Source organism: Muscardinus avellanarius (genome assembly GCF_963383645.1).
Source record: "Muscardinus avellanarius genome assembly, chromosome: 6".
NCBI classification, from domain to species: Eukaryota; Metazoa; Chordata; class Mammalia; order Rodentia; family Gliridae; genus Muscardinus; species Muscardinus avellanarius.
In genome coordinates, this window is record NC_137791.1 from 128,566,256 (window position 1) to 128,592,606 (window position 26,351).

At 42.2% G+C, this 26,351-nt stretch overlaps 1 protein-coding gene across 1 annotated transcript in view; it reads right to left on the reverse strand.

The window, feature by feature from the left end:
- Positions 1-439: 439 nt before the first annotated feature.
- CC2D2A (coiled-coil and C2 domain containing 2A) overlaps positions 440-26,351 on the reverse strand; it is a gene marked incomplete at its 3' end in the record, with an annotated part of 108,649 nt that continues 82,737 nt past the window's right edge. The window contains exons 23-36 of the mRNA XM_080697344.1: positions 25,891-26,058; positions 24,923-25,028; positions 24,533-24,642; positions 23,030-23,126; positions 22,469-22,567; positions 20,008-20,184; positions 15,906-16,109; positions 13,625-13,714; positions 11,734-11,847; positions 8,653-8,787; positions 6,218-6,340; positions 4,030-4,088; positions 2,064-2,241; positions 440-628 (exon numbers count right to left, since the gene is read on the reverse strand). Of these exons, the coding sequence (XP_080553470.1) occupies positions 440-628; positions 2,064-2,241; positions 4,030-4,088; positions 6,218-6,340; positions 8,653-8,787; positions 11,734-11,847; positions 13,625-13,714; positions 15,906-16,109; positions 20,008-20,184; positions 22,469-22,567; positions 23,030-23,126; positions 24,533-24,642; positions 24,923-25,028; positions 25,891-26,058 (1,849 nt within the window). The remainder of the gene's footprint in view (positions 629-2,063; positions 2,242-4,029; positions 4,089-6,217; positions 6,341-8,652; positions 8,788-11,733; positions 11,848-13,624; positions 13,715-15,905; positions 16,110-20,007; positions 20,185-22,468; positions 22,568-23,029; positions 23,127-24,532; positions 24,643-24,922; positions 25,029-25,890; positions 26,059-26,351) is intronic.

The window sequence follows — 26,351 nt, forward strand, 5'->3', positions numbered from 1 at the left end:
GTACCTGTGTGCACTTGTTTAGCACTTCTATAAGGCAACATCGTAAGAATTATTTGGCATTTAAAAAAATTTGATATGGCATAGTTCCTTCTTCCCCCCAGGACAATTGTGAATTGTTTTACTGAGTCTTGAAAGTGCAGTTGATATTCTGCTGGACAGGCAAATGGTACCCAAACAGAAGGCAGACAAGTAAAAAGGCAGAGAGCCGGAGGCACACAGTGTTTCCTACTGTGCGTGATCTCAACTGACGGGGTCACAGTGGCAGAAATGGGCAGATTACCAATAAAAACAAATAGATTTTTACAGAGTTAGAAAATAGATAATAAATTTATTTCATTATTTAAAAATACTATTTCTCCTGGTATGATCAACATAATTTAAAAATATTTCCATATGCTAATTTTAATTTTTACATGATATAAAAAGTACAATGAAAAAGTTACCTGTTGCGTATAAGGGAGGCAACATAGATCCAAACAGACAACACGTTTTTGGGATAGGGGTGGATATATACAGCTAACGCAAATTCAACATTAGGAACGTCAATATTGTGTACTCCAGTGCTATATACAGCTTCAATTAAAGGCTTCACTTCAGAATAGGGCATATGGAGGGGAAATCCAGAGAACTAAGGGGAAAAAAGAACATTTGTAGTTATTAGTGATATTCAAAGATTGCAATGTTTTTTCCTATGTAAATGTATGTAATGTGTGTGTGTGTGTGTGTGTGTGTGTGTGTGTGTGTGTGGTACTAGGGATTGAACCAGGGGCGCTCTACCTCTGCTATAGCCCCAGCTCTTTTATTTTTTAATTTTTAAAGTGGTCTCGCTAAGTTGCATGCTTACCTTGAATCCGTGGTCCTCCTGTCTCAGTCTCCCAAGTACTGGTTGTTACAGGCATACACCACCACACTTGGCATAATTCCTAATAGAGTAAGTCTTGTGGGTCCTGAAATCATTTTGTTCTGATTTTCTGTTCAGGTGCCTAATGCCTTTTTAGTTTTAGTTGCTAGCATCTTAGAATGTAAAACACCTGCTAAGTCATTCTTGCCTGTTCCTTCCTTCTTCTTGGTGGTACCTGTTATGGGTAACAACCAGTGTAATTCTAAACTGTGTAATTCAGGTTAAACTGATCAGTGCACTCCACCCTTGGGCACAAACGTTAATCCATGAGGATATGCTTGTGATCAACGTGCTTCTCAGGAAACTTGCTAGAGACAGTGGACAGTGGATGCAGATGATACGTGTTCTAGACCTGTTCTAGCAAGCATTGCTTTCCCCGGTCCCACCAGCCCAAGGACGGCGCCCTCACACAGAGGAGGAGGAGAGTCCAGACTTGCAGGCCTGATGGCGCTCACCTCTTGAGTTTCACTTAAGCCAGTAAATTTTCTACAGCTCAAGCCTGTTCAGGTTTTCTGCTATTTGATCTGAAAACATTCTGGCTGAGAACCTGTGTTTAGTTGTTTTACTCAGTGACTAATCCACTTTGACCTCCACACTGTTTCGACAACAAGGTTTACAGTCTTAGTTATGAAATTGTCTTCTAGATTTTATTTTCCAGATCTAGGTTATGAAAGCTACATCCTGTATGTTCCCACACCTACCATCCTCTCTACCAGTAAGCAGTAGAGGATGATACATTGTCAATGAGAATTTTTCTTAGCAATAAAAAGCAACAATTGCCAACCATGCCCCTTAAAAAGCAGACCTAGAGTGTTTCTCACCTTTATGCATCATTTGAGTTTAATAAAATTTAGCCAGATGTTTTCATTTTACTCTTAATACTTGTGATATATTTCTTAAAAGGTACTGTTTTTCAAAGGCCCCTAATTATAAAAGAAAATGGTGGCATTTTCTTTTTATACAGGTATTTTATTTAAAAAATTACTAGTAGGTTAATTACTGAGGTTCAAAATTATTTATATTATATATTTTAGTATATTCTGCTTCTTATATGTTTTGAGGAGCAGTGTAGGTGTTCTGAATCCCCAGATTCCATTGTTGAATAGTTTCCAGTATGAAGTCTGGACACCCACAGGGTCGCTTTACGGGCCCTTGTGCTTACCCTGTAGTCTCCTAGCTGTTTGAGCAGCTCCGCCCTGTGGTCGTCTTCGACATCTTCTCCTTGACTTCTTTCCAACAAAGGCAGGAAGTGGCGCAGGGTGGAGGTGCAGTACCTATTCCACCGCGTCAGGTGGCGCGGCCTCCAGTCCATGATTTTTTCTTTTAGTATTTTTTCTATCCTGTTCATAAAAAATAAATTCTACTTTTTGATGACTTCATTTCTCCCTTGTGAAAGACAGAATTGTACCTATATGCGGTGGGGGAATGGGAGCTTCAGGTGATTGTACAACTGCATTTTTACTGGTTTATTTGTCAATCACCAGGTATAGTTTAGAACTAACATGGGCTAATCCCTGGGGATTTAAATCTTAACACCAATGACACTTGTCCTGAAGGATTGTGTATGAGTTGGGTATAGGAGATCAGAATATAGATAGAAAGTATATGATATCCTAAGGACTAATTGTGGAACAGGACTAGCTAAAATACATTTTAGGAAGATATTTTTATTATCACGAAATATTTTACATTGATAACGTGCCTACAGAAGGATCAATTAGATTCAGGCATAAGGGGTGAGGTTTATTTTCAAATACTTGAAAGCCTTAAGTATTTGTAAAGCTGTCAGTTTCTTATACCTCATTGATTTTCCCCCCCAGTCACTTTTATTCATGATGACCGATTTTTTTCCTAAAGTGCCTCAGTACTGTCCCTAAAATACCAACCTCCACTGCAACTTAAATTTTAATATGCATGCAGTTGTATTTATTGCGACTTTATTTGCAGAGTTAGGGATTGAACCCAGGTCCTTGTGCACACTGGGCAAAGTGCACTATCACTGAGCTGCACCCTCAGCTCCAGTTTTTAATATATACAAGATTTGAGTTTATAGGATGTGAGGCTTAAGCATAGAGCAAAGGAAAATAGCCATCATTTGCAAGGTACTGTGCTAAGTTCTTTTGTTAAATTTTATTGAATTCTAACGATAACCGTCTGAGGTAGGGGATACTGTCAAGGCTTAACATACTGGGACAGTTTGAGGCAGGAATCATCGCTAAGGCAAGGGCACTAGGATGCAAATTGAAGCACCGCTGATTCTAAGCCTCGTCTATCTTCTAACCCAATGCACAGAATTAGGAGCCAGCCCCTTCCCCTTGCTCGGCAGCTCCGGGATCCCTCTCTGGCAAGTGAACACATATCTTAGTTTTGGGTTTCAGGCTGGCTGAGCAAGAAGGTATGGATAAGTTGCTAAGCACTCTGATATTGGAGAAATAAGTGACTTGAATCTAATCAACATTATGCTGAAACTGTTAGAAGAAACAGATTGGAAATTAGCCCTTTTAGGTAGGGATTCCCACTAAAATTTTATGGCATTTTCTAGTCTTAAAAGGCATCATACCTAATCTGGTGTGATTTGACATGCTCTTCACTCCGCTTGATTCAGTGGAAATGGCACAAAGGCTTCGAAATCAGAAAGACAGAGGCCTCCTTTTATACTTAGCGGGCATGTGGATTACTGTGAACCTGTTTCCTCATTTGAGAAACTAGAGCTTAAGTCTTATCTGCCAGGGCCAGTGGCATGACAGGGACTCACATGGGTGCGTACTGGCCTACGCCATGGGCTAGGCTCTTAAACGAGCCAGAGTTCTACAAGCCACTCATCGGGTGAGAGAGGCATATTTGAGCTGAGGATTCTGATGTGTCTCAACGTGACTCAGGACGATCGTGATCCCTAACTGAGGCAGAGTCTTTGGAGAGCTACGTGTTCACCCCTGTCCACGCCATGCTGATGGATGCCTAATTTTGATCTAAGGGATTTAGCGATCACATGTATACTTGGCATCTATAAACATGAATTTAAGTTTAATTGTCCTAATTATTTTATATTGATTCAGGACGAGAGTTGTTTAAACTTTGGTATTACACTTCTAGTGGCGGATTACATGAGGATTTATGAATATTGTTACCTGTCTTGGAGCGCAGTGGCAGCTGCTTTGTCTGTGCGTTGATAAATTAGCTCTTCAGGCTATAAAAGAGGAAACAGTTCAGGATGCTAGACATCACTCGCATTTCATTGGGATAGGTGTACTTTCCTTTTCCAGATTTATTTTCAATCTCCCTCTTTTTTTTAGTAATGAAGTTTAAAACATTAAATAGGATACAGAAAACAGTATAAGGGATGCTGATGTACCCATGACCCACTGCAAGTAAAACAGCATAAATAAATCATAGTGCCCGGTAGCTCCTTCTCAATTCCATTTCTCTCTCATCACAGAAGGAACTGTGATCTGAATTTGTCTTCTAATACTCCTTCATTCAGTACATCCTGAGTTCCTACTCCTGCCAGGCACCTTCACAGCTAATGGGGATAGGAATGTGGCCGTGGGTAAAATTTTCCATCTTCATGGTGTTTATGTTGATATGGTGTCTTTAGTTCATATCAACATATTGAATTGTTTTTTATATGTGCTAAACTTGAATAGTTTTTGTTTTATGAATATGCAACTTGCCTTTTCTCTTTTAACATATTAGGGGTAATGGCAAACACATATTTTTGTTTATTTGTTTTTGTGTCCCTGTGATTCTGGGGATTAAATCTAGGGGCATTCTGCCGCCAAGCTACACCCCCAGTTCTATTTTTTTTTTTTTAATTTTGAAACAGTCTCTCTAAATTGCTTGGGGCTTCAGGCAAGGTGTAGTGGTGCACACTTTTAATCCCAGTACTTGGGAAGCTGAGACAGGAGGACCATGCAGATTCAAAGCCAGCCTCAGCTACTTAGGCTCTCAGCAACTTAGTGAGCCCGTTTCCAGATAAAGTAAAAAATAGGTCTGGTGGTATAGCCCAGAGGTAGAAAAAGCCCCTGTATTTCACCCCCAGTACCACAAAAATAAAAAAATAAATAGTTGAGGTTGGCTTCGAACCTGTGATCCTCCTGCCTCAGCCTCCCAAGTACTGGCAAACATTTTTAGAGTGCTTACTAAGACTCATTAATGTTTTGCTTAGTTACAACAAAACAGTTCATTGTATACTATAATTTATCTCTTCCACCACTACAATTCTTATGCTATTTTATTTTATTTTTTATTTTTTATTTTATTTTATTTTATTTTTTGCGGTGCTAGGGATGGAAGCCAGGGGCATACTATCTCCAAATTACAACCCTGTCCTATTTTTTGTTCTTTATTTTGAAACAGGGTTTCACTGAGTTGCAAAGGGCCTAAGTCGCTGAGGCTGTCCGCAAACCGGGATCCTCCTGTTTCAGCCTCTAAATGCTGGGGAGTACAAGTGTGCACCACCGCGCCCGGCTTCTTATGCTAGTTCATATCCACGTTTTCTCATGTGTGAGAGTTACATATGTAAGTTACATCACATATGAATGTCTCAAGGGCAATGCTTTTCAAACTTTTTTCAAAAGGTTCGTGCCACAAGTAAAAAAAAAATAACAAGGCAAAACAAAAAACCCCAGTAACACAAACTATAGGTCTAGATGAAGCAAAAGTTTAAGTAAGCAGTTTCTCATTCTTACCACTTTAATCTATTACTGGTCAGTACTCTCAGAGTTAATTTCACAAGCCCCTGCTGGCTTGAACTTGCAGTTTGATTTTGTGTTTCGCTAGTGTAATTATGAAATGAATTTAATGAATTGGGATCAACATTTTAAAAAGTAGGTCAAATGTATTTTGTGGTAAAGGACTTTTTCTATCTAACCTTTTCTTATAGAGCTAAGATTTTACTAGTTCTCTAACACATATACACAAATGTCTTTCTTACTGTGAGTTTGGCTCAAATAATTTTTTTTTTTTTTTGCGGTACTGGGGATGGAACCCAAGGGCATTCTACCTTTGAGCTATACCCCAGCCCTAATTTTTATTCTTTATTTTGAAACAAGGTCTCAGGTCTCACTGAGTTGCAAGGGGCCTCACTAATGAGTCGAGGCTGTCCACAAACCGCGATCCTCCTATCTCAGCCTCCAGAATGCTGGGATTACAAACGTGCGCCACCACGCCCGGCTTCAAATAAACGTGAAAAACAAGCTCTGTTCTAAACTAAATACCTAGGAGTACACTTAAGGCCCGATAAATGTGTAGTTAACTGGTGTAATGATTTCACATCCTTACGTTTTTGTGTCTGTGTTTGTTAATAAAGAATGATACCTGAACACTGGAAAGGCCAGGATACGGAAAGCTTCTTGAAAAAAAGGATTTCCACAGCTTGGGCTTGGTGACATCAAAATTTATCCTTAATGGAGAATCATACTGTTGAATATTAAACCAAATCTGAAAAAGACAAAACTATGTTAGTGTGCATTAGCAGATACATATGTGCGCATGTTTGTGTGCGTCCCTGCATATGTGTGTGCATGCGTGCGTGCACGCATGTGTGTGTGCGTACATGTGTGTGTAGGTAGAGACAGGCAGTAGGAGACGCGAGCATGTGTTCACACCAGCTGCCCACTCCAGTCACTGTGCCCCTACTTACTACCGTATCTTTAGCGTCCAGCAGAGCAGTCAGGTGAAATGTCTATGCCTAGATGGTGAATTTGTCCATGCAACATATTTAAGTATTATTTAATCAAGTATCTGCTCAGTCCTAGTCACTGGGGATGAAGCAGTGCGTGAGCCTCTACCCTCGTGGGGTAGCTAATGAAACCATACGGCAAATCAGCAAGTAAACGCACGGGGCATCGGCTGACAGAGAACGATGTGGGAGAACACAGCAGCAGCCCCGGCTCGCCATCTTTTTCGGCAAACACACCCTTTCTCATGGTACTTTTCAGTTCTTTCCAGTAAGAGACAGCGCACTTCCCCACCCCGTGACTTCTGGCTGGTGCCTGGGACAGAAGTGCCAGGGTGTGACTTAATCTGGGAGGCCTCCTGTGTTCATTTGCGTTGGCATTTTTATTCCACTTTCATCATTTTGGCCCTGAATCCCCAAGTGAACGCACATGACACAGCCGTCCCATCCATCCCGGGGCCACCAGAGAGAAGCAGAGCTGTGGCCACCACGGCTTGCAGCAGAGCCGCCCGCCTTGATAGCAGCGCCTTTGCAGCTGACCACAGATCCCCGAGAACACACGGTGGAAGCCATTTGGGCGTAGGTTTTTGCTACATCGTGGCAGCTACCGTCTCTGCGGGACCTCGGGAGAAAACATGCAGGAGCATGACAGGGTGGACAGGGATGTTCTCTCTGCAAACGTGACACCTGTTTACAAACCCAAGAAGTGGAAGAGATCTATAACAATACCTGGTAAGAAGAGGGCGATTACTTACTTACTTACTTATTTATTTATTTATTTATTTATTTATTTATTTATTTATTTATTTTACAGGTCTGGGGATGGAACCAGGGGCATTTGACCTCCAAGCTACACCCCCTGCCCTATTTTTTTTTTTAATTTTGAAATCAGGTCTCACTGAGTTGCAGAGGGCCTCACTAAGTAGCTGAGGCTGTCTGCAAACCGCGATCCTCCAGGTCTCAGCCTCCTGAATGCTGGGATTACAAGTGTGCGCCACCACGCCCGGCTGAGGGCGATCATTTATATAAGAAAATGGCAAATGGAGAGTGCTTGAGGCGTGTGGTGAAGAGCAAAGGAGAGTGGTGTGGAAAGCGTGAGAGAAATTGATGGCATCACAGAGGAAAGGTGCCATGGGCCAGGTGGGTGTGGGATCATGGAGTCCTTGAGAGCCACTTAAAAATTTAGGCTTAGCCGGGCGTGGTGGCACACGCTTGTAATCCCCGCCGCGCTTGGGAGGCTGAGACAGGAGGATCGCGCTGGTTCGGAGCCAGCCTCGCTGGCTTAAGAGACCCTGTTTCCACATAAAAAAAAGTAAAAAATAGGTCTGGGAGTGTAGCCCGTGAGAGTGTATCCCGGAGGTAGAAGGGCTTCCAGGAACCCCAGTACCACACACACAAAAAAAATAATAATAATAAAAATAAAAATTTAGACTTTGATTTTTGTTTTTTGGGAAGGGGATTGGGATCAACATTTCAGTCTAGGGATTGAACCCCAAAGCATTCCACCTTCAAGCTACATCGCAGCCCACACTAAAATCAAACACCCCCAGACTGGGCGCAACCAGGACCACTTAGGACATTGCAGGTCAGGTGGGAATCTCATTTTAGAAAAGAAAGGAAGTGTAGGCGTGGTGGTGTACATCTGTAATCCTAGTACTTGAGAGGTTGAGACAGGAAGATCAAAGGTTTGAGGACAGCCTCAGCAAGTAGAGACTCTTAGCAACCTAAAGAGACCCTGTTTTAAAACAAAAACAATAAAAAGGGCTGGGGGTATAACTTAAAGGTAGAATGCCCCTAGGTTCAATTCCCAGTAACAGAGAGAGATGGAGGGAGGGAAGACACTTTTTTTTTCCCCTAAGGAAATTAACTGGTTTCATTTATTCTTAAAAAAATAAAAAATAAGGCTGGGCATGGTGGTACACACTTGTGATCCCAGCATTTGGGAGGCGGAGACTGGAGGATCATGGTTCTTGGTCAGCCTCGGCTACTTAGCGAGGACTAGCCGGGCATGGTGGTGCATGCTTGTAATCCTGGCGTTTGCCAGCCATGTTTAAGAGGAAATGGTAATACTCACATTATCAGGGCCTATTAAACAGCCCACACTTTTCAACGGACAGAATGTATCAAACTGTCCATAGAAATGTCCACTGCACGGATTCCATATTAAATAATGATTTCGTTCCCACGTTAGCACATAGGCAGTTGGACCCTGAAGGGAAATAAGCATTAAAAACAGTTTCCAACAAATTATGAAAGTAAGGTCAGTAGTAGTTGACAGAGATAATTCGTTATTTTAATTGTAACTCTAATTTCTAAAATCTCATGGGAAAGGGTGAAAATTAATTTGAAGTTCTAGATTGTACTTGACTTAAAAATGAAAAATTAATTTGAAGTTCTAGATTGTACTTGACTTAAAAATGAAATCAAACTTTTAAAAAAATTTTTGCATCTGATAGGCGTATATATTAACCGATTAAGAATAGTAAGAGTATCGTGAGATTGGCTGGAGAACAATTATTAATGGAAGTAAGCAGTCACCAGCATTTTCTTTATAGAGTCAGGAAAATTGTTATTTAGCTTCTAGAAGACTGGTTATGTCTGAATACTCTTCCTGTTTTTAATAAAGTAACTTTTATTTGCTATACAGTTCTAATGCCAGAAATGCACAGAAGATTCGGAGGAGTTAGGGTGTGGGTCTAACTGTTCCCCAAAGCTCACTCATTGGAGGTTTGCTCCCGACACAGTAGTGCGTGGAGCTGGGACCTTCGGGAGATGATTGGATCACGGGTCTCTCACCTCATGGCTGGAATAATCCATCTGTGGATTTAATGGCTGTGGGGGGAGGGGCTTTATTACAAAAGGTCATCCCTGTTCCAGGCCCTGTGAGCAGCTCTGTTCTACGACTTGCTCCCTGCTGTAATGTTCTGTTTCACTATTGGCCACGAGCTATGGGGCCAAGCTACCATGAACCAAAACCTCTAAAATCCCTGAGCCATAGGAAATTAAAATAAGAATTAGTAAGTAGGGTAGCATGAAACTAAAATGTTTCTGCTCTTCAAAGGAAACTATCAAGAGTCTAAACAGAAACCCTACAGAATGGGAGATCTTTGCCAGCTCTCCCTTTGATAGAGGGCTAATATCTAGACTATACAAAGAACTTAAAAGATTTACACTAAAAAAAAAACCACCCAATCAAGAAATGGACAATTGAACTGAATAGATACTTCATAAAAGAAGAGATACAAATGGCCGATAAGTAACACAAAAAATGTTTAACATCTTTAGCAATCAGGGAGATGCAAATCAGAACTACACTGAGATTTCCTCTCACCCCAATCAGAATGGCAATCATCAAGAAGTCAGAAAACAATAAATGTTGGTGAGGATGTAGGGAAATTGGAACTCTTCTACACTGTTGGTGGGATTGCAAATTAGTTCATTTGCTATGAGATCAATGTGGAGACTCCTCTGAAAACTGGGAATGGATCCACCATATGATCCAGCTATACCACTCCTGGGTATCTTTCCAAAGGGGCTGAAATCAGAGAACTACAGTAATATATGCATATCCATGTTCATAGCAGCACAATTCACAATAGACAAATTATGGAACCAACCTAGGTATCTATCAAACATATAAATGGATTACAAAATTATAAGAAATACACTCAATGGAATTCTACTCGTCAGTAAAGAAGAACAAAATTATGTCATTTGTAAGAAAATGGCAGGACATGAGAACACCATGTTAAGTGAGATTAGCCGATTACAGAAAGTGAAGGGACATATGTTTTCTCTAATATGCATAAGCTAGGGAGTAATGGAGGAGAAATCTTAGTGGAGCCACCGAGGTGGCCTAAGGGAAGGGGACAGGGAAGACTGAGGTTCACTGAAGGCATTACTACCATTGGCTGCGTGTACACAGGTGAATATACCAGCGTCAATCTCAGTCTTCTGTATGGGGAAGGAGGGAGATGGGGAGGCAGCGGGGGCAGGGGCCACCAAGGGCTGTGTACACGCACGTCACTACCAACACTGATTTACATTATGAGACTATAATGCACCAATAAAGTATAAAACAAAAACCCCGAGCCCAAATTACTCTTTCCCATCTCTAAGTTGATTACCTCAGGTCTTTTGTCCTAGCAACTCAAACTAACACACAAGAACGCATACCAAACTGTGAAGAATGACTTTTCCTAAAAGGAGGCTGGCTGTTGGAACCTGGAAAGGGATTTTTTGGTTTTTACTCAGAATAGCTGTATGTTGTAAGTTCTTTTTATTACGATGAGTGTTTACGCACTTATTGCTTGTGCATGGTTCCACCGGATGCTCACAGTAGCCTTCCATCTGCAAGCGACTTGCTTGAGGCCACACAGTTATGACGAGGGCTGTGGGCCTTGAACCCGGCTGGGCCTTGAGACTCCTGCTTGGCCGCCTTTGCCATGTGTGAGGTAGCAACTATCTCACTAATTCTCAAGGATTTCTGGATCCTCCTTGGGCCTCCAGACACATTATTTGGAAAAGCTGCTTCAATCTATGTGAACTTTCTATTTTGTATCCAGAATTCCCCATCATGCTCTAAATCGGGGGATACCTGCCTTGGGCTAGGGAATCAAATTCTGATCATTACTAAGTGTTTAATCAAAACAGCAATGGTATTATCAAAGTATAGCTGCCAATATCCTCCCTCCTACGGGTTTCTGGCTTGTTCCCTGTAGAGGCCAAGTTCACAGATGCTGATAGAGGTGGTGGGCATGCGCGGAGAGCCCTCCAGCCTGACTTCACCTCGGAGTCCTTTTCACTCTTCAAGATGAACATGAGATGGCTAGTAGAATCAGAATGTTGGGAACAGGGGCAGGGCAAGGCTCATGCTGAAAAAATTCAGCTCACTGGGGGCTTTGGATGGTAGAGGGTTTTCCAAAAATTAATCTGAAGCGCTCTGTGGGGTCCCGAGTGCCTCATTAATGCTCTGTAGGGTCCTGAGTATCTTGTTAAACCACTGCATGTCTTCTCCCTGGGTGTTCTGTCTGCCTGTTAAGGCATCTCTGGGACACTTTCCTGGCAACTCTGAGGATTGTTATGAAAAACAAGTCCTGCTCAGGATCAGGTTAGACAAATACATCCTCTGTTGGAGCCGGCTGCCGGGTCTTACCTCGGGGATGGCATTGCCCATCACCAGCCAGGCCTTCTTACCCAGGGCCAGAAAGTAATTGCACAGCAATACTGCATGCTCCTCTTCATCTCCTGCCAGGAGATCAAGGAATTGCTGACAAAAAGGAGGAAAAATTACACGTATTGACTGACTGCTTCATTTTGGATTGGCCACACAGGATTTCAGTAAGTCAGGGGTGGTATTAGTGACTTAAAGTATAAAATCTATTCTCCAAAATTTTCCTTCATTTATTTTATTTTATTTTTTTTTGTGAGTGTGGTATTGGGGATTGCACGCAGAGACGCTCTACCTCTGACCCACATCCTTAACCCTTTTTATTTATTTTTTTGAAATGGTTTTGCTAAGTTGTCAGAGCTGGTCTCGAATATGTGATCCTCCTGCCTCAGTCTCTAGAATCACCGAGATTACAGGCACACACCACTGTGCTTGAATTCTTTTCCCAATTTTTCAGACTATATTGACAATTCTTTTTTTTTTTGGGTCTGGAGATGATTCGACTAGGGGTATTCAACCTCCAAGCTACACCCCCCAGACCTATTTTTACTCCTTATTTTGAAATGGTCTCACTAAGTTGCGGAGAGCCTCACAAAGTGGCTGAGGCTGTCTGTGAACCACAGTCCTTCGGTCTCAGCCTCGCGAATGCTGGGATTACAAGCGTGCGCCACCGTGCCCGGCTATTGGTCATTGTTTAAAGCAGCAGCAACCACAACAACATTTTTAGTGAAAATGGTTTTCTGTACCACCGATGATGTGAATTTCTAGAATCAATAAGCAGCACAATTGGGATGATGTAGGGGAGAAACATTTCAAAGCTTTAGTTTTTGTGTTGAAAAAAAAAAAAATATATATATATATGTCACTAAGGCTGGCTGTGAAATTGTGATCCTCCTGCCTCAGCCTCCAAAGTACTGGTTATTCAAAGGTATGCCACCATGCCTGGCTCACTTGAAAATTTATGTATCACAAATTGTAAATTTTCAAGAGTGGAGACCATTTTTATTTTGTATTAACTAGGACTTAATGCAGTGTCTGGTATGTGGTAGGTAACTAAGAAACACACACTAAGGAGACAAGCATGGTGGTGCACGCATATAATCCCAGTACTTAGGAGGCTGAGACAAGAGGAGCGCAAGCTGAAAGCCAGCCCTGGCAATTTAGCAACCAGGTGAGACCCTTTTTTCCAAATAAGAAATAAAACCGGGCTGGGGGAATGCCTCTGAGTTCAATCCCCAGGGCCACCAAAAAGAAAAAGAAAAAAGAAAGAAAGAAAAGAAATACACACTGGGCTAGACATGGAGGAACATGCCTGTAATCCCAGCACCTGGGGGGCTGAGGCAGGAGGATCACAGAATTGAGGACGGCCTCTGCAAGTAGTGAGATTATCAACCTCGCAAGACCTTGTTTCAAAATAAAAATAAAATAGAGCTGGGGCATAGTTTGGAGGCCCCTGGGTTCAATCCCCAGTACCCCACACACTGAATAAATAATAATATGACATGCCTACAAAGCCCACAAATCAAGGGGTATATAATTTCCAATTACAATATAAAAACAATTTTGATTTTTTATGACAAAAAGTAGGATATTGTTAAGGCAATAATACTAGGTGGATAATTCAGCATCAAGACAGCATAAGTATTATTTTATGTTCTTCATTTATTTATTTATTTTTTAATTTCTGAAATTTGGAGAAATTGAACCAGGAAGAAAATATACTCCAGAATCAGCTTACCCAGCTAGCTCATCCAGATGGCCAAATACATTTTAATGATGACTAATGCATGTTGTAATATAAAATTATGCAAGCCATTTAGCTACTATTCAATTAAGTCAGCTCCAGTTAGTAAACCTGTGAGGAAGAACAACTCACATCAGATGTGCTCCACAGGTCACAGATGCCAGCGAAGGAGACAGAGTCAGGCAAGAAAGGAATCAACGACACGTACCAAGCCACCAGTTCCTGGAGAAACAAAACCCGCTCCATAAAGCAATGGCCAGCAACACAGAGAGCTGCAAACCCTATCTCATTTCTTAAAATAAGTCTCCTCTATCACAAACATTACTGAATTTTGTGTTATCTTGACCCCCAATAGACATCCAGAAGTTTGTTGCTATTATCCATCTTTCACAATGAAAGACCTGTGTCTCTTTGAAATGTTCTTGTCGTTCCCCAACCCCTTTACTTTCTGATATAATATGACTTTCCAGGATCATGTTCTTCCCCTTAGTCCAGATAGGGGCCTGAAAGCAGCCCTTTCTCTAAGGAGCTTGGTTCATTCTAGAGAGCAATAGTATCTAAAAGCCAAGATATGGACAGCATTTTAATTATAGCTCATATTACTTTTCTTTCTAAAGCGGTCAATCATTTCATGTTTAATGGCCTTCTACTTGTGTGAATTTCCACTTAAGAATTTGCACATTTTCTAAGTGATTAAAAAATGATTTTTTCTCTGTTCTGGTGAGTATTCCTGTATGTATTATATATGTTTTAAATATCCTCTTCTGATTTGTGACAATTTTAATTTTCTTCATGGAGTCTTTTGTTCAACTCAAGTTCTCATTTTTCTTTTCTTTTTGCGGTACTAGGGATTAAACCCAGGGCCTTGTACATGCTAGACAAGTGCTGTACCACTGAGCTACATCTACTCGGGCCCTCAAGTTCTCAGTTTTAATGTAGTCAGAGACTATACTTTTTCATTAAAGTTCATGCTTTTTTCTGTCTTATTTAAGAAACCATTCCAATCTCAAATTATAAATATCAAAATGGCCAGGAGTCATGGTGCATGCTTGTAACCCCAGTATTTGAGAGGTTGAGACAGGAGGATTGCAGGCTTGTGGCCAGTATCAGCTAATTAGTGAGGCTCTTGTCAACTTAGTGAGACCCTGTTTTAAAACAAAGAATAAAACAGTAGGGCTGAGAGTATAGCTTGGAGGTAGAACGCCCTTGGGTTCAGTCTCCAGTACTGCAAAAAATAAAAATCAAAATGCTATTCAGTTAAGTCTTTAGTGATATGAAGTAGCAACTCATTTTTATTTTTTACATATGAAAAATCCATGCTGAAGCCGGGTGTGGTGGCCCACGCTTGTAATCCCAGCATTCGGGAGGCTGAGACCTGAGGATCGTGGTTCGCGGACAGCCTCAGCTACTTAGTGAGGCCCTCTGCAACTCAGTGAGACTCGGTTTCAAAATAAAGAATAAAAAATAGAGCAGGGGGTGTAGCTCGGAGGTTGAATGCCCATGGGTTCCATCCCCAGACCCGGAAAAAAAAAATCCATGATGGGTACGGTGCTTCAAAGCCAGAGAATGACACAAGCATATCTAATGGTCTACTATGACCTAAATGTAAAACATACTTAAATTGTTGAAATAATCTTTTGCTTAATTTGAATTAAATGATGCTTATAAAATAGTGGAAAGTGCATGTGTTCTGAAGTTAGAAGTTTTGGTTCAAATCCTAACAAACTGTTAAGACCATACAACGAAAACATGTTTCTGTAAGACATTTTGAAAGTGCAGAATATCTTCCATATACTGATTTTCCAACACTAATATTATATCAGGGACATGGTACACACTCAACAACTATTTATTGAAAAAATGGACTATGGGTTATTATATCATCCCTGGTACTTTCAGGACTTTCTAAAGACAGCAAGCATCAAGGTAAGAGACAAGTTTTCATCTTTACTTTCATCATGAATGATCTTGATATAAGTAATTCTTAAGTAATACAAAATATAGCAAAGTGGCAGCATATTGAATTTTTTTTTTTTTTTTTTGGTGGTACTGGGGGTGGAACCCAAGGGCTTTCTACCTCTGGGCTATACTCCCAGACCTATTTTATATTTTATTTGGAAACAGGGTCTCACTAAGTTGCTGAGAGCCTCACTAAGTAGCTGAGGCTGGCTTTGAACCTGTGTGATCCTCCTGTCTCAGCCTCCCAAGCATGGGGATTACAAGCGTGCGCCACCATGCCCTCCTGTCTCAACCGCTCAAGTACTGGGGTTACAAGCATGCACCATGACTCCTGGCCATTTTGATATTTATAATTTGAGATTGGAATGGATTCTTAAATAAGACAGAAAAAAGCAGCATACTGAAATTTTAAAGCACCGTTCACAACAGCACAGATTGGCTGTGCAGTACTTACTGCTGTTGCCTGTAGATTATCAGGGTAGGCGTCGAGGAGCTCCTGAGGAGGGTTTAATGGTTTGAGATAACGTGTAATAAAAACAGTTTTTCCACTTATGTCGATTACGGTTGTAAGGCACTGACGATTGGGAAACTTTAAGGCACATTCAGCTTGAAACTTCTCTGTTGCTTGGAGCAAATTTTCATCTTCCTGGGACTCAAACTTTAAAAAGAAAGACTTCATGGAGTTTACAGATGATCACAGCAGTACAGGTTCAGGTTCCACAGTCAACAGGAACTAAATGTTTGGTTTGGGTAGGGTGCTTCATTGATGATTCTATGCAAAACTCTCATGTCTTGCTTGTCCCTGAAACTTTATTTAATTATATTTACAATTTTAAAATGTGACCCATTAAACACTATATCTTGAAGATTTAAATGCGTTTATTATTACAAAGATAGAAATAAAAAAGATAATTCCAGCCCTATGCTATCACAGGATGGTATAGGGGAGTGACCCAAAAGAAAGTCACCCTCATTAAACACTTAAAACATACTCAATAGGAATAAAAGGAATTAGTGAATAGTCAAGGAGCCATGTGGAAACCATTGGGTTATTAAAATAATTTATAAAATCCAATTCAGATCGATGAGCCCAAGAAATCGAGTTTTCATGTATTTTGATGTTGACTTGAAGGAGGGAAGGCTCAGAAATCCAACATCTCAACTGTAAAACGTCTGTCACAGATCCCTAGGGTGGAATTGTCAAGACAGAAATAATCGCGATTTTAGAGTGATGGGAAATTATGAAACCATTTAGCCCCATTCATGCAATTCTTTGAGAGATGTGTACCGAGACTCATCCAATTACTTGAAAACTGTGTGCTGAGGGTCTAAATGTAATTCTAGGTTCTCTGGATAAGTGAGCATGAAACAGCCCCATCAAGGAACTTCTAGTGCAAAGGGAACTCACAGGCAGCCAGGTTCTTGAATATGGCCAGAGGTTGCGTGGGGGTTGGCACAGAAAACAATAGAAACATCTAAGAGAGGCACCTGTGGGCACCGTCCAGGAAGAACAGCACGACTCTCAAAACAACACCAACCACTGGTCTTCCAAGTTGACAGAAGCATGTAAAATCTTTTCTACTGCTTAGACTCGGACATTCTGTTGTATATCACGATTCTATTACCAGTGCATCTTCAGGACAAGACCTGGCTTTGAATATGTTTCTTCTTACATCTAGCAAGCGGGTGGTAAGCGCTTAGTAAATGTTAATAGTTATGAGTAATTATATAATCCACCAAGATGCTATTGCATGGAGTGAAACAGGAATTCCAGGAATAGTATGATATGTTGGGGATGTAAGAAGTGTCAAGGAATTGCTAGATACTAAAAGAATTAGGGTTGTTTGTTATGAAGCAGATTTGAGTAGAACTGACAAATTCACAGTTTGATTCACCACCAAATTTGGAAGATTCTTAATGGGCTCAGTTCTTTGACCTCTAGGCTAATATAAACATTTATGGAATGTGTTTTTCCTGCCGTTGAATAGTCAAACCATGATAGCTCCAACTGACCAGAAATAATTGTGAGAGCTACACTGTCTCCATAAGAAACAGAGTACTGGATGAATTTGGAGACAGTGGAGGCAGCTCCCAGCATGCAGGTGACATTCAGAATGACGACTAAGTCTCTTCCTGACAAAAAGACATTATTATTATTATTAATAATAATAATAATAATAATAATCTTATTTTATCTTAATTGTTTTGGTGCTGGGGATCAAACTTGAACCCAGGGTCTCATGCATGTTAAGCACATGCTCTATCCCTGAGCCAAACCCCAGCCCAAAGCTGGACCTGCTTCATGGACCTGCAGACATCCATAGATCACACAAGCCTCCGGACACAGCACCTATCCCCCGGGGGAGTGAACAAAAGCAGCTAACTAAAGCCTAATGACTACTGATTGGTGAATTGCAAAACAAAATACATGGTACCTTCTTAAGCGTGTCACTCATCTATCATAGGCAAGAAAGAAAAAAATAGAAGAAAGGAAAGGAAGACTTTATTAGCAGAAATCATCTACTTAAAAAAATTGTTTTTAACCAAGATAATATAGAGTAGGGGATGTTAAAGTAAGTGTTTTAAGAGCTGTTTTTTGAGAGCTTCTTTAAAACCTTCCCATGGTAAACGGCTTTTAAAAGTCCCATGGAGTGATTTCATCAGTGAGTCCACCACTATATATATAGCACCTTGACGAAGGGAGTGAAGCTGCCAATTCCGGGAACTGCTGCTGGTGAAAAGCAGCTCCATCTGGCGGCCCCTGATACTTCAGGATGAGAGAGTCTCTTTCCTCAACACTCTGCAGGGGAATTACAGGGTGATGTTTTCGGCTACTGCACATTTAGTATATCAAAGTCTTGTCAATCAACATGTCTAAGTCCTCTTCTTAGAGGTTAAGAGAAATGCTTTCCGTGACCACAATGGGGCAGTGAAAGGCCACCAGGGGCAGCAGCGAGCTGCCTGGTTAACAGCCGAGGGGAGGAGGCTGCAGACTCAGGACCTGGACTGGCCCCCTGGCCTCTCCAGAGTCCCACACTCCCTTTGGAGATCAGGCTGAGGAAGGAGGCAACCGGGAGGAGTCTGGGGTTTGCATCCTCCTGTCAGTCACAGAACACTTCATGTGTTTTGGAAGTCCAATTCCTGACTCAATTCATAGAAATAACAAAATCGTCTTTTGTCTAGAGGAATTTTCTGCACGGAGATGCTTATGTGGCTTCCTACACATGAAGACAGATGCTCATATCTGTTTCCATTTCTGAAAATGTTTTGAAATATACATATTTTAATATTTATTCTTGAGAACCACAGCTGTAGTAGCAAAACGTAGCATATAAGATTAATGTGAACTCATGTACATTTGTTTTCCCAGTAATCCTCATATCCTATAAATGTCTTGCAAATGAGATGCAAGCAGTATTTTTCTCTGTGAGCCGAAGTGTAGTACTGGAAAAGAAATGGAAGTGTGTTCATTTTTCTCATCTCCATCTGAGTCTTAATTACAGTGGGAAACTCGAGTCAGCGCAGGAAGTTATGCAGGGAAGCTTGTGATTAACAACTTGTGTTTATGCAGGAATGTAAACCTGGCGGAGTTTCCACCTGCTTTTCTATAGCTGCTTACCCTAGAACCTAGAAGATGTCGATCGCAAGGAGGATGCTCAGTGAAGCAGTAATGCGTGTCGATGTTTACAAGGTGGAGTGGGACAGATGTTTAAGTGTTACCTCTGCCACATACTGCCTGTGTGACCCTGGATAAGTCAAGACTTATTTTCCTTTCTGATAAGCTAGAGACCCACTGCCCGAGATATCTGTGCGTATTAAAGGAGAGAACATACATCTGATATCTAACAGTATGGAGACCAGGGTAAGAAATTAAAACATTGGTGGTGGTTACTATGCTGTGTTAGTTTATATATGAATAAGGTCACAACAACGCCTCCCAAATTCAATGAGAGTAGCGTGCATAAATTCTGCACACATCTTTGACATTAACATAATTATTTCTCAACGATAAAGGTTGGGGAACAGCTGCTAACAAATAGAAGTTCTAGAAATTCTATCTTCTACAGCTGTTTAAAAAGAGCCCTTGTACATATATTTGTGTCTTTCATGAAATGGATTGTGGTGACCCAGGAAGGTCATCTGGCCTCATGATCCTATGAATTGATTCAGTGCATAGCATTGCCAGAGACCTGAGGTCACATGTGGAAATCTATTCTGGCCTGCTTGCCAGCAAATGTCAAATAAGATAGTGATCCAATTTTCTAATTTGTCATATTTCATTCTCTTCACACTGAGAAAGCTCTCCTAAACACAGAACACATTTGTCTTGCTCTGCCTAAAAGTTGAGATTGTCGATGGACCTAATTATTGGCTCAGTGAAAGCACAAACCCACACATGTGATCTCTCCCCATCATTTGTCCAAACTGAAAAAACAATAAGATTGAAGTAAGAGAGCCTCTGTGTAGCACAGTCAGATCTTAGAAGAGCTTAGCCTTGCCGGCAATTCTCATGTTTCATCAGCATCAGGCAGGGATTTCCAGGCTACACCAGTTACCTTTTCGCGCACCGACTCTCCAGGAACCAGCTGAGGCTCGATGGTAATGAACAAGGTGATGTAGGAACCTTCACTTAAGCTTCGGACAGGATCAAAACCTCGCTCAATAATCATGTTGCGTTCCTTACTGTAGCCCAGGAGAACTGGAGGGATATCTATTTTAAAGGTTCCATCAATCTGTAGAGAAAATGTGACTTGGTCAACCTTCTGGTGATTTTCCAACAGAAATTCAAAGGCAAGCTTCCTGAGTCTCTGCTCACGGGCTGCCAGAAGCAGCCCCACTAGTTGTGACCACCAAAAACGCCTCCAGACATTGCCAAATGTTCCCTGTGGGTACACTTAAGGGCACGGGCTTTGGAGTGAGACAAAACTTTTTACATGACAAATGTAATGAAGCCCTTCTCCACATGTGTAGCAAAACATTGAAACCAGAAAATCAAATCTACTTTTACCAATGCCCCTCGCCCGGAGTTAGCTGGGGTCCCTGAAAGCTGAACACCTGGTGTGCCATGAGCTCTGGGATTTGGGTCAGCTACCCAGCCTCTCTGGGCTTCCCTTCATCTTTAAAAAGAGGATAAAATCATGTCATTCACAAGAAGATAGAAAGACCTGGAGAACCTGATGTTAAGTGAGATCAGCCAAGCACAGAAAGAGAAGGGACATATGTTTTCTCTAATATGCTCAAGCTAGGGAGTATTAGGGATACCAGAGGGACTCCAGATGATGGAGGGGAAACCTCAGCAAAGCCACAAAGGAAGGGTAGGGGAGGAAGAAGGCTGAGGTTAGTTAATGGAAAAACTACATTCAACTCTGTGTATACATGTGAATATAACATTGCTAACCTGGACACTCAGTATGGGGAGGGATGGAAAAGGGGAAGGGGGAGGGAAGGCACCAAGTACTGTGTGAATACATGCCATTGTCAACATGATCCACATTATGATGTGCGACTATAGTGCCCCAATAAAATTTAAAAAATAAATAAATAGGCAGGTTTTTCCCCCCAAAGAAAAAAAAAGAAGATAAAGATGTCAGTTGTGTTGCTCTGAGCTTTAGTCAAGGAGATATATAAACAACCTAGGTATGGTGCATAATATGTACCTGATAGAGTTACTATTATTGCTAATACTGAATCCAGATTCTTCTACTTGTTACATGTGGCTCCAGAGAACTGAACCAGACGTAGAAAACGGGAGGTATGTGGACTCTGGCACAGTTCAAGGAAAAAGAACCTACTGCCTCACAGTGGAGAGTTCCAGGATCACATTGAGCCTACGTGTTACCAGGCTGTCGTAGAGGAGGTTAGTTTATCAGATTACTTCTGAGTGCCCTCCAAATGTTAAATTCAGTAGTGCCAAGTATTACAGGTAGTTTGGTTTGTAAGATGATGTACTCTAATTTTATTTTTTTTCTTTAGCATCTATTCGAATAGATGTAAATAATTCTCCTCCTCCTCCTCACCCACCACCACCACCACCTCCTTTTCTTCCTCTTCCTCTTCCTTTTCTTTTGGTACTAGGAACTGAACCTGGCGCTAGTCTACCTCCCAGCTACACCCCTGGCTTTATTTTATTTTTTATTTTGAAACAGAGTCTTGCTAAGTTGCAGAGAGCTCCAACAAGTTGCAGAGGTTTATCTCTAACCTGTGATCCCCCAAGTCCTGGGATTCTAGGCGTGTGCCACTGCATTCAGTGAGAACTGAAGGTTCTGGCAAGCTCCTCACTGGAGTAAAACCTGTAGACTTCCCATTTCCCTAGGGAGGATGGCGATTCTGGTCGATTTGATTCTAGCCACCACAAATCTCTCAGACTGAAGTTTCGGTCTTGGTCTGGCTGGAGACCCTGTGGCCTCAGCAGCATTTGCTGGGTGTGGTATCACAGTGGCTCCCGGTCCCCTGTTGCCATGGATTTAATACTGGGGTGTTTAAGAAATTTCAGAATCTCTGTCTCACATGGGAGCTAAGTCAATCAAGAGTCTTCAACCTAGTGGATGGTCTTAAGCAAAATCACCTCCTCTGAAGAAGGACGCCTTCGTCGAGCATGTCTGTACTAAGAATTTTTCACGTTTTAAATAGTGTGCACTTGCAGAAACATTAATAGAATGTTCCGGATTAAATGGGCCGTAGACTGTCCTGTTGGTTTCTCCGAGTTACTTTCAGGCCTCCATCCATCCCCCTTTTTGTCAGTTTGACAAATTCTACTTTGTCCCACCTTCATCACTTCTATTTAAATGTCTAACAAAATTCTCAGATTGGAACAGTCAGACACTAACCACTAGCTCTAAGGAATGTAGCTTCTTAATAACCCATGCAAGAATGCTGGAGATTAATGACCTCATACAGTGATTTTTATCTTTCCAAGGGCTTTGCACACTTATTTTCTCAGGGTTGAGGTTAACCAGAAAATGGATAGAGTGGTTTCTTATTCTGATGGAATTCTAACTTCTAACTTTAGATACTCACCCTTGCTTGGAAATATATAGTGCTAAATGGTATTTTCACACATCCCAACCAGTGTCTCTCAATACGGGTATGGATTCCACCTCCTGTCTCACGGTCGTCCTGAAGGAAGTGTGGGAATTAATAATTAAGAACTACAGACATTCATTTGGTTAATTCAATAGCAGCAAAGCAGCAGGATTTTGGCTGATAGCATGTGGACTCAGGTTATACAGATTCAATCCAGTGTTAGTCCCGACATCTTCGCGTCCCCAGGAAAGTCATGCAACTTCCCCAAACTTCAGTTTTCCCCTAGTCCACTGGAGATTTCACAACAATCTACTCCATAGGGTTGTTTTAGAGTTAAATAAGTCAACGTATATAAAGTAACCACAAGGAGTCCTGGCTCAGAATAAATACTCGGCTGAAAATAAGCCGAGTTCTCTTTTTCCCAATTGCGCATGTCAAATTCCCACCATTTCAAATACAAGAAAGATGGAAAATGTGTTTGAGTCTTAAATAGTGGGTAGAGGATGCACAAATGACTTCAGAGTTCACACGTTTTCCTTAAAACTAAGAACTCACCTCTAAGACATCATACAGTACTTCATCAAAAATATTGATAAACACATCATCTTTCACTGACTGTAAACTTGCTGTGCTGTAGTCCCCGTTAGGGGCCCTGCAAAAGAACAAGTGAACAGGAACTGAGAACACAGGCAGAATAGAAATTATGAGCACCCCAATGTCAGCATTTGGCAAATACCCCAATAGCAGCACAGATGTGAGGATTAATAGTGGTGTTTTCATCTCCAGGATTTACCTTATATGCGGACACTATAATTCCTACATTCCGGTGGACAGAGGGCTAGACTGGAGACTGTGCAGAGTCAAGCCCTCCTCTTGTTGTTCCTAGTGAGATTTATATTCCCTCCTACTCTCGTGCTAAGCTGTATAAGCTTGCTGGGACTGAGGCAGCTCAGTGGCTGACTACAAGGTCTTCAGCTGAACATGGAATTAGTCATGGTCTTCCTCGGCAGCGAGGCCCCAGAGAGCGCCTCTCCAGTGAGACCCCTGCCAGCGGGAAATGCCCTTTTATTCTATGGCTCAAGAATAGTCCCCGCTCCCATTCACTCTTCCATATGCGAACAAAGCAACACAGGACCCAACTGGAACCTGCCCAGTATGCCTCTCCACTGTATGTTTGGCGGCTGGGCTACCACCTGTATTTTGCTGAGCATTGGTTCTCTTGTTCTTTTCTCTTGCTCTATGCATAATAGTGGTATCTGTGTGTATCTGTCCCCCTGTTCTGACTTTCCTAGTTTTAATACCTGCTCGGTCTCCACTTTACTTTGAGTTTCAGTTTCTTCTCCATAAAAGGAGAAGGTTGTATTAGGTAAGGTCATTTCGAGTAGTAAAGTAACAAACATCTTTGAAATCTATCTAAAATCTAATGGCCAAAATTCTGGAATGTTTGTGCTTTTCTGATGAAGGAGGAAGTGTTATTTATGGAAACTACAGTGTTTCAAACTTGTTTCAGGAGAAGATGTGAAAAGGAAAAGAAGACAAGTTAAAGCGCCATAAAGCCAACGAAATGAAGGTAAGAGAACATTTGGGCTAGACAAAGCCAGAACGTGGAGGAAAGTAGAGTGTCCCAGCAGTGACCCCGGGTTTCAAAAGCTGGACATCTTTCCATTTTTATTCTTTTTTTTTTTTTTTTGTATGGGGGCTTAAGGGTTGTTCTACCTCTTGGCCACACTGCACCCTATTATAGTTTGAGACAGGATCTCACTAGGTTGCTGAGAATCTTGCTACATTGCTGAGGATTGAACCTGCAATCCTCCTGTCTCAGCCTCCCAAGTACTGGGAATACAGGTGTGCAACACTATGCCTGGAATCTTTTTATTCTTGAATGGATTTAGCTATGGGTCAAACGGAGGAACACACGACTCGGTATCTGAACACTGGTTTTTTGTGCCAGCTCACCTGCTATAAACACTGCACTTTACCATTTCTTGTTGAGCCTCTATTTCCCTTTCCATTCCGTCAAGATATTCTGTAGTTCACTAAAGAGGGATCTATCTTTACCTAAATGGAAGTTCAAGTTCTTCGTTCCAGCTGGGATTTGGTCCTTCGGCCGTCGTCGTGTGGCAAATCGTTCGTTGAAAAGAAACTTCTACAAAAGGACGGACGAGAACCTTAAAATCAAGAAGAATGCCTGAGTTCAGGATGATGGTTGGATCGTTTTTAGCCGAGTTGTGCTTACTAGATTATATGTTTTGAAAGATGAGCGATGTATGCGTGTATATGCCTCTACCATCTTGTACCCCTTGCGATGTAGGACTACCATGCACCAAAACAGAAATTTATAAAAAAAAGGAAAATGAAGCAGACAGCAAGACCGTTGCTGAAGCTTATAGGGGGTCTTAAAGCCCCAGGGGCAGGTTTCGAAGCCGCACCCACGCCTGGAGCTGTCACCTGGCTGAGAGGGTAGTCTGCGCTGTGGGCTGGGCTCTGCACGCTTGGAGAAGCATCAGGCTTTTCACTGAAACGCCTTGAAGACCTCGATGGCTGCTGGAATTTGCTAGGAGGGAAAATTCATCAAAGAAATAAATGACATGGAAGGTCTATCTATAGAGAAGATGGTTCCCTTCAAAGCTGTAGAGCCTCAGTGGCAACCACGGTCCCTGAGCTTGTTGACATTTCAGAAGGTTTTCAGTGGACTCTGATCCTCCCTGGTCACCTCCTGGTTATGAGAGCCTCCCCAACTCTGTTTTAGGCCCCATGCCCGGCCGAGGGAGGGTAAATGGTTTCTTCCCTCTCAGATTGCAGAATCCTGACCAGTGGCTCTGTCTCCATCTACTTCCAATTCTCTCTCACTGCATTTTTCCTAAACCCCGCTCTCCAATGACCCCAGGCTACGTGCTCCAGGCCAGGCATCTATCTCTGGGCCTGCCAAGCCTCACAGGGAGTGGGGCATCTAGCTGGAGTTAGGGTCAATGGGTCGTGTCCCTTTCTTTTCTCTGGCTGCCATTCTTAAGTAAATGAAGGTTATCTCCAGGAACTCTCCTCCAGCTGCTCTCCTGAGAGCATGATGATGCGTTTTGGTGGTACCCTGGCCGTAAGGACCACTTCTGTCATGCGACATCAAAGCACACTCAGAGGGAAGCAAGAAAGGCAGAAGGACCCCAGGAAAACCATCAGTCCTTGTGGTCCACCTTGCAGTTGGCCATACCTCTGGTCCTTGACCGCCATGAGCTGTTCTTCAACCCATCCACCACCTTTCAGCCTGAACTATCACTTGCCAACATCAGGTCCTTAGCTTCAGCCAGAACTCCCAGGCATCCCTGGGCAAAACCCGTTCAAAACAGGCCTGAGCGAGCTCTAGAGAAGGGATGCCTGGCCAGGCCTGTGCCCTCTATTCCGGGCTTTTTGGGGGTGCCCACCTGGCTGCGGGCCTCCTCACTGGGATGTCGTACGCCCGGACAATGTTCACCAGCAGCTTGATATCTCCATCAGACAGGTTCTGGGCTGTCACCTTCTTCCGACCTTTCCTCCTGGGCCTCAGCGGGCGCTTTTGTTCCGTCAACTTGAAGAGGCTCAGGCCCAGAATGCTAATGATTACAGGACAGGATTAGGACTTGAAGAAAAAGAAAGGTCTGGAAAATTGTGAGATGATTCCCGAACTCTGCCCCAGGGTTTCTCACAGGCCTTTGGAAGTTGTTCATTTAAGGAGGGCAGAGATAGTGCAGACATTCTGCCAAATGGGGGTGATCCCAGAGCACCGATTGCTAACATCTATTGCATTCAGCTGTTGCTCTCAGAGGCAGCAGAGCGCTGTGCTCTGCCTAGCTCCCCTACCTCCCAGGCGCCTCCTGCTCAGCCCTCCATCCTGCTCCTGCCAGCC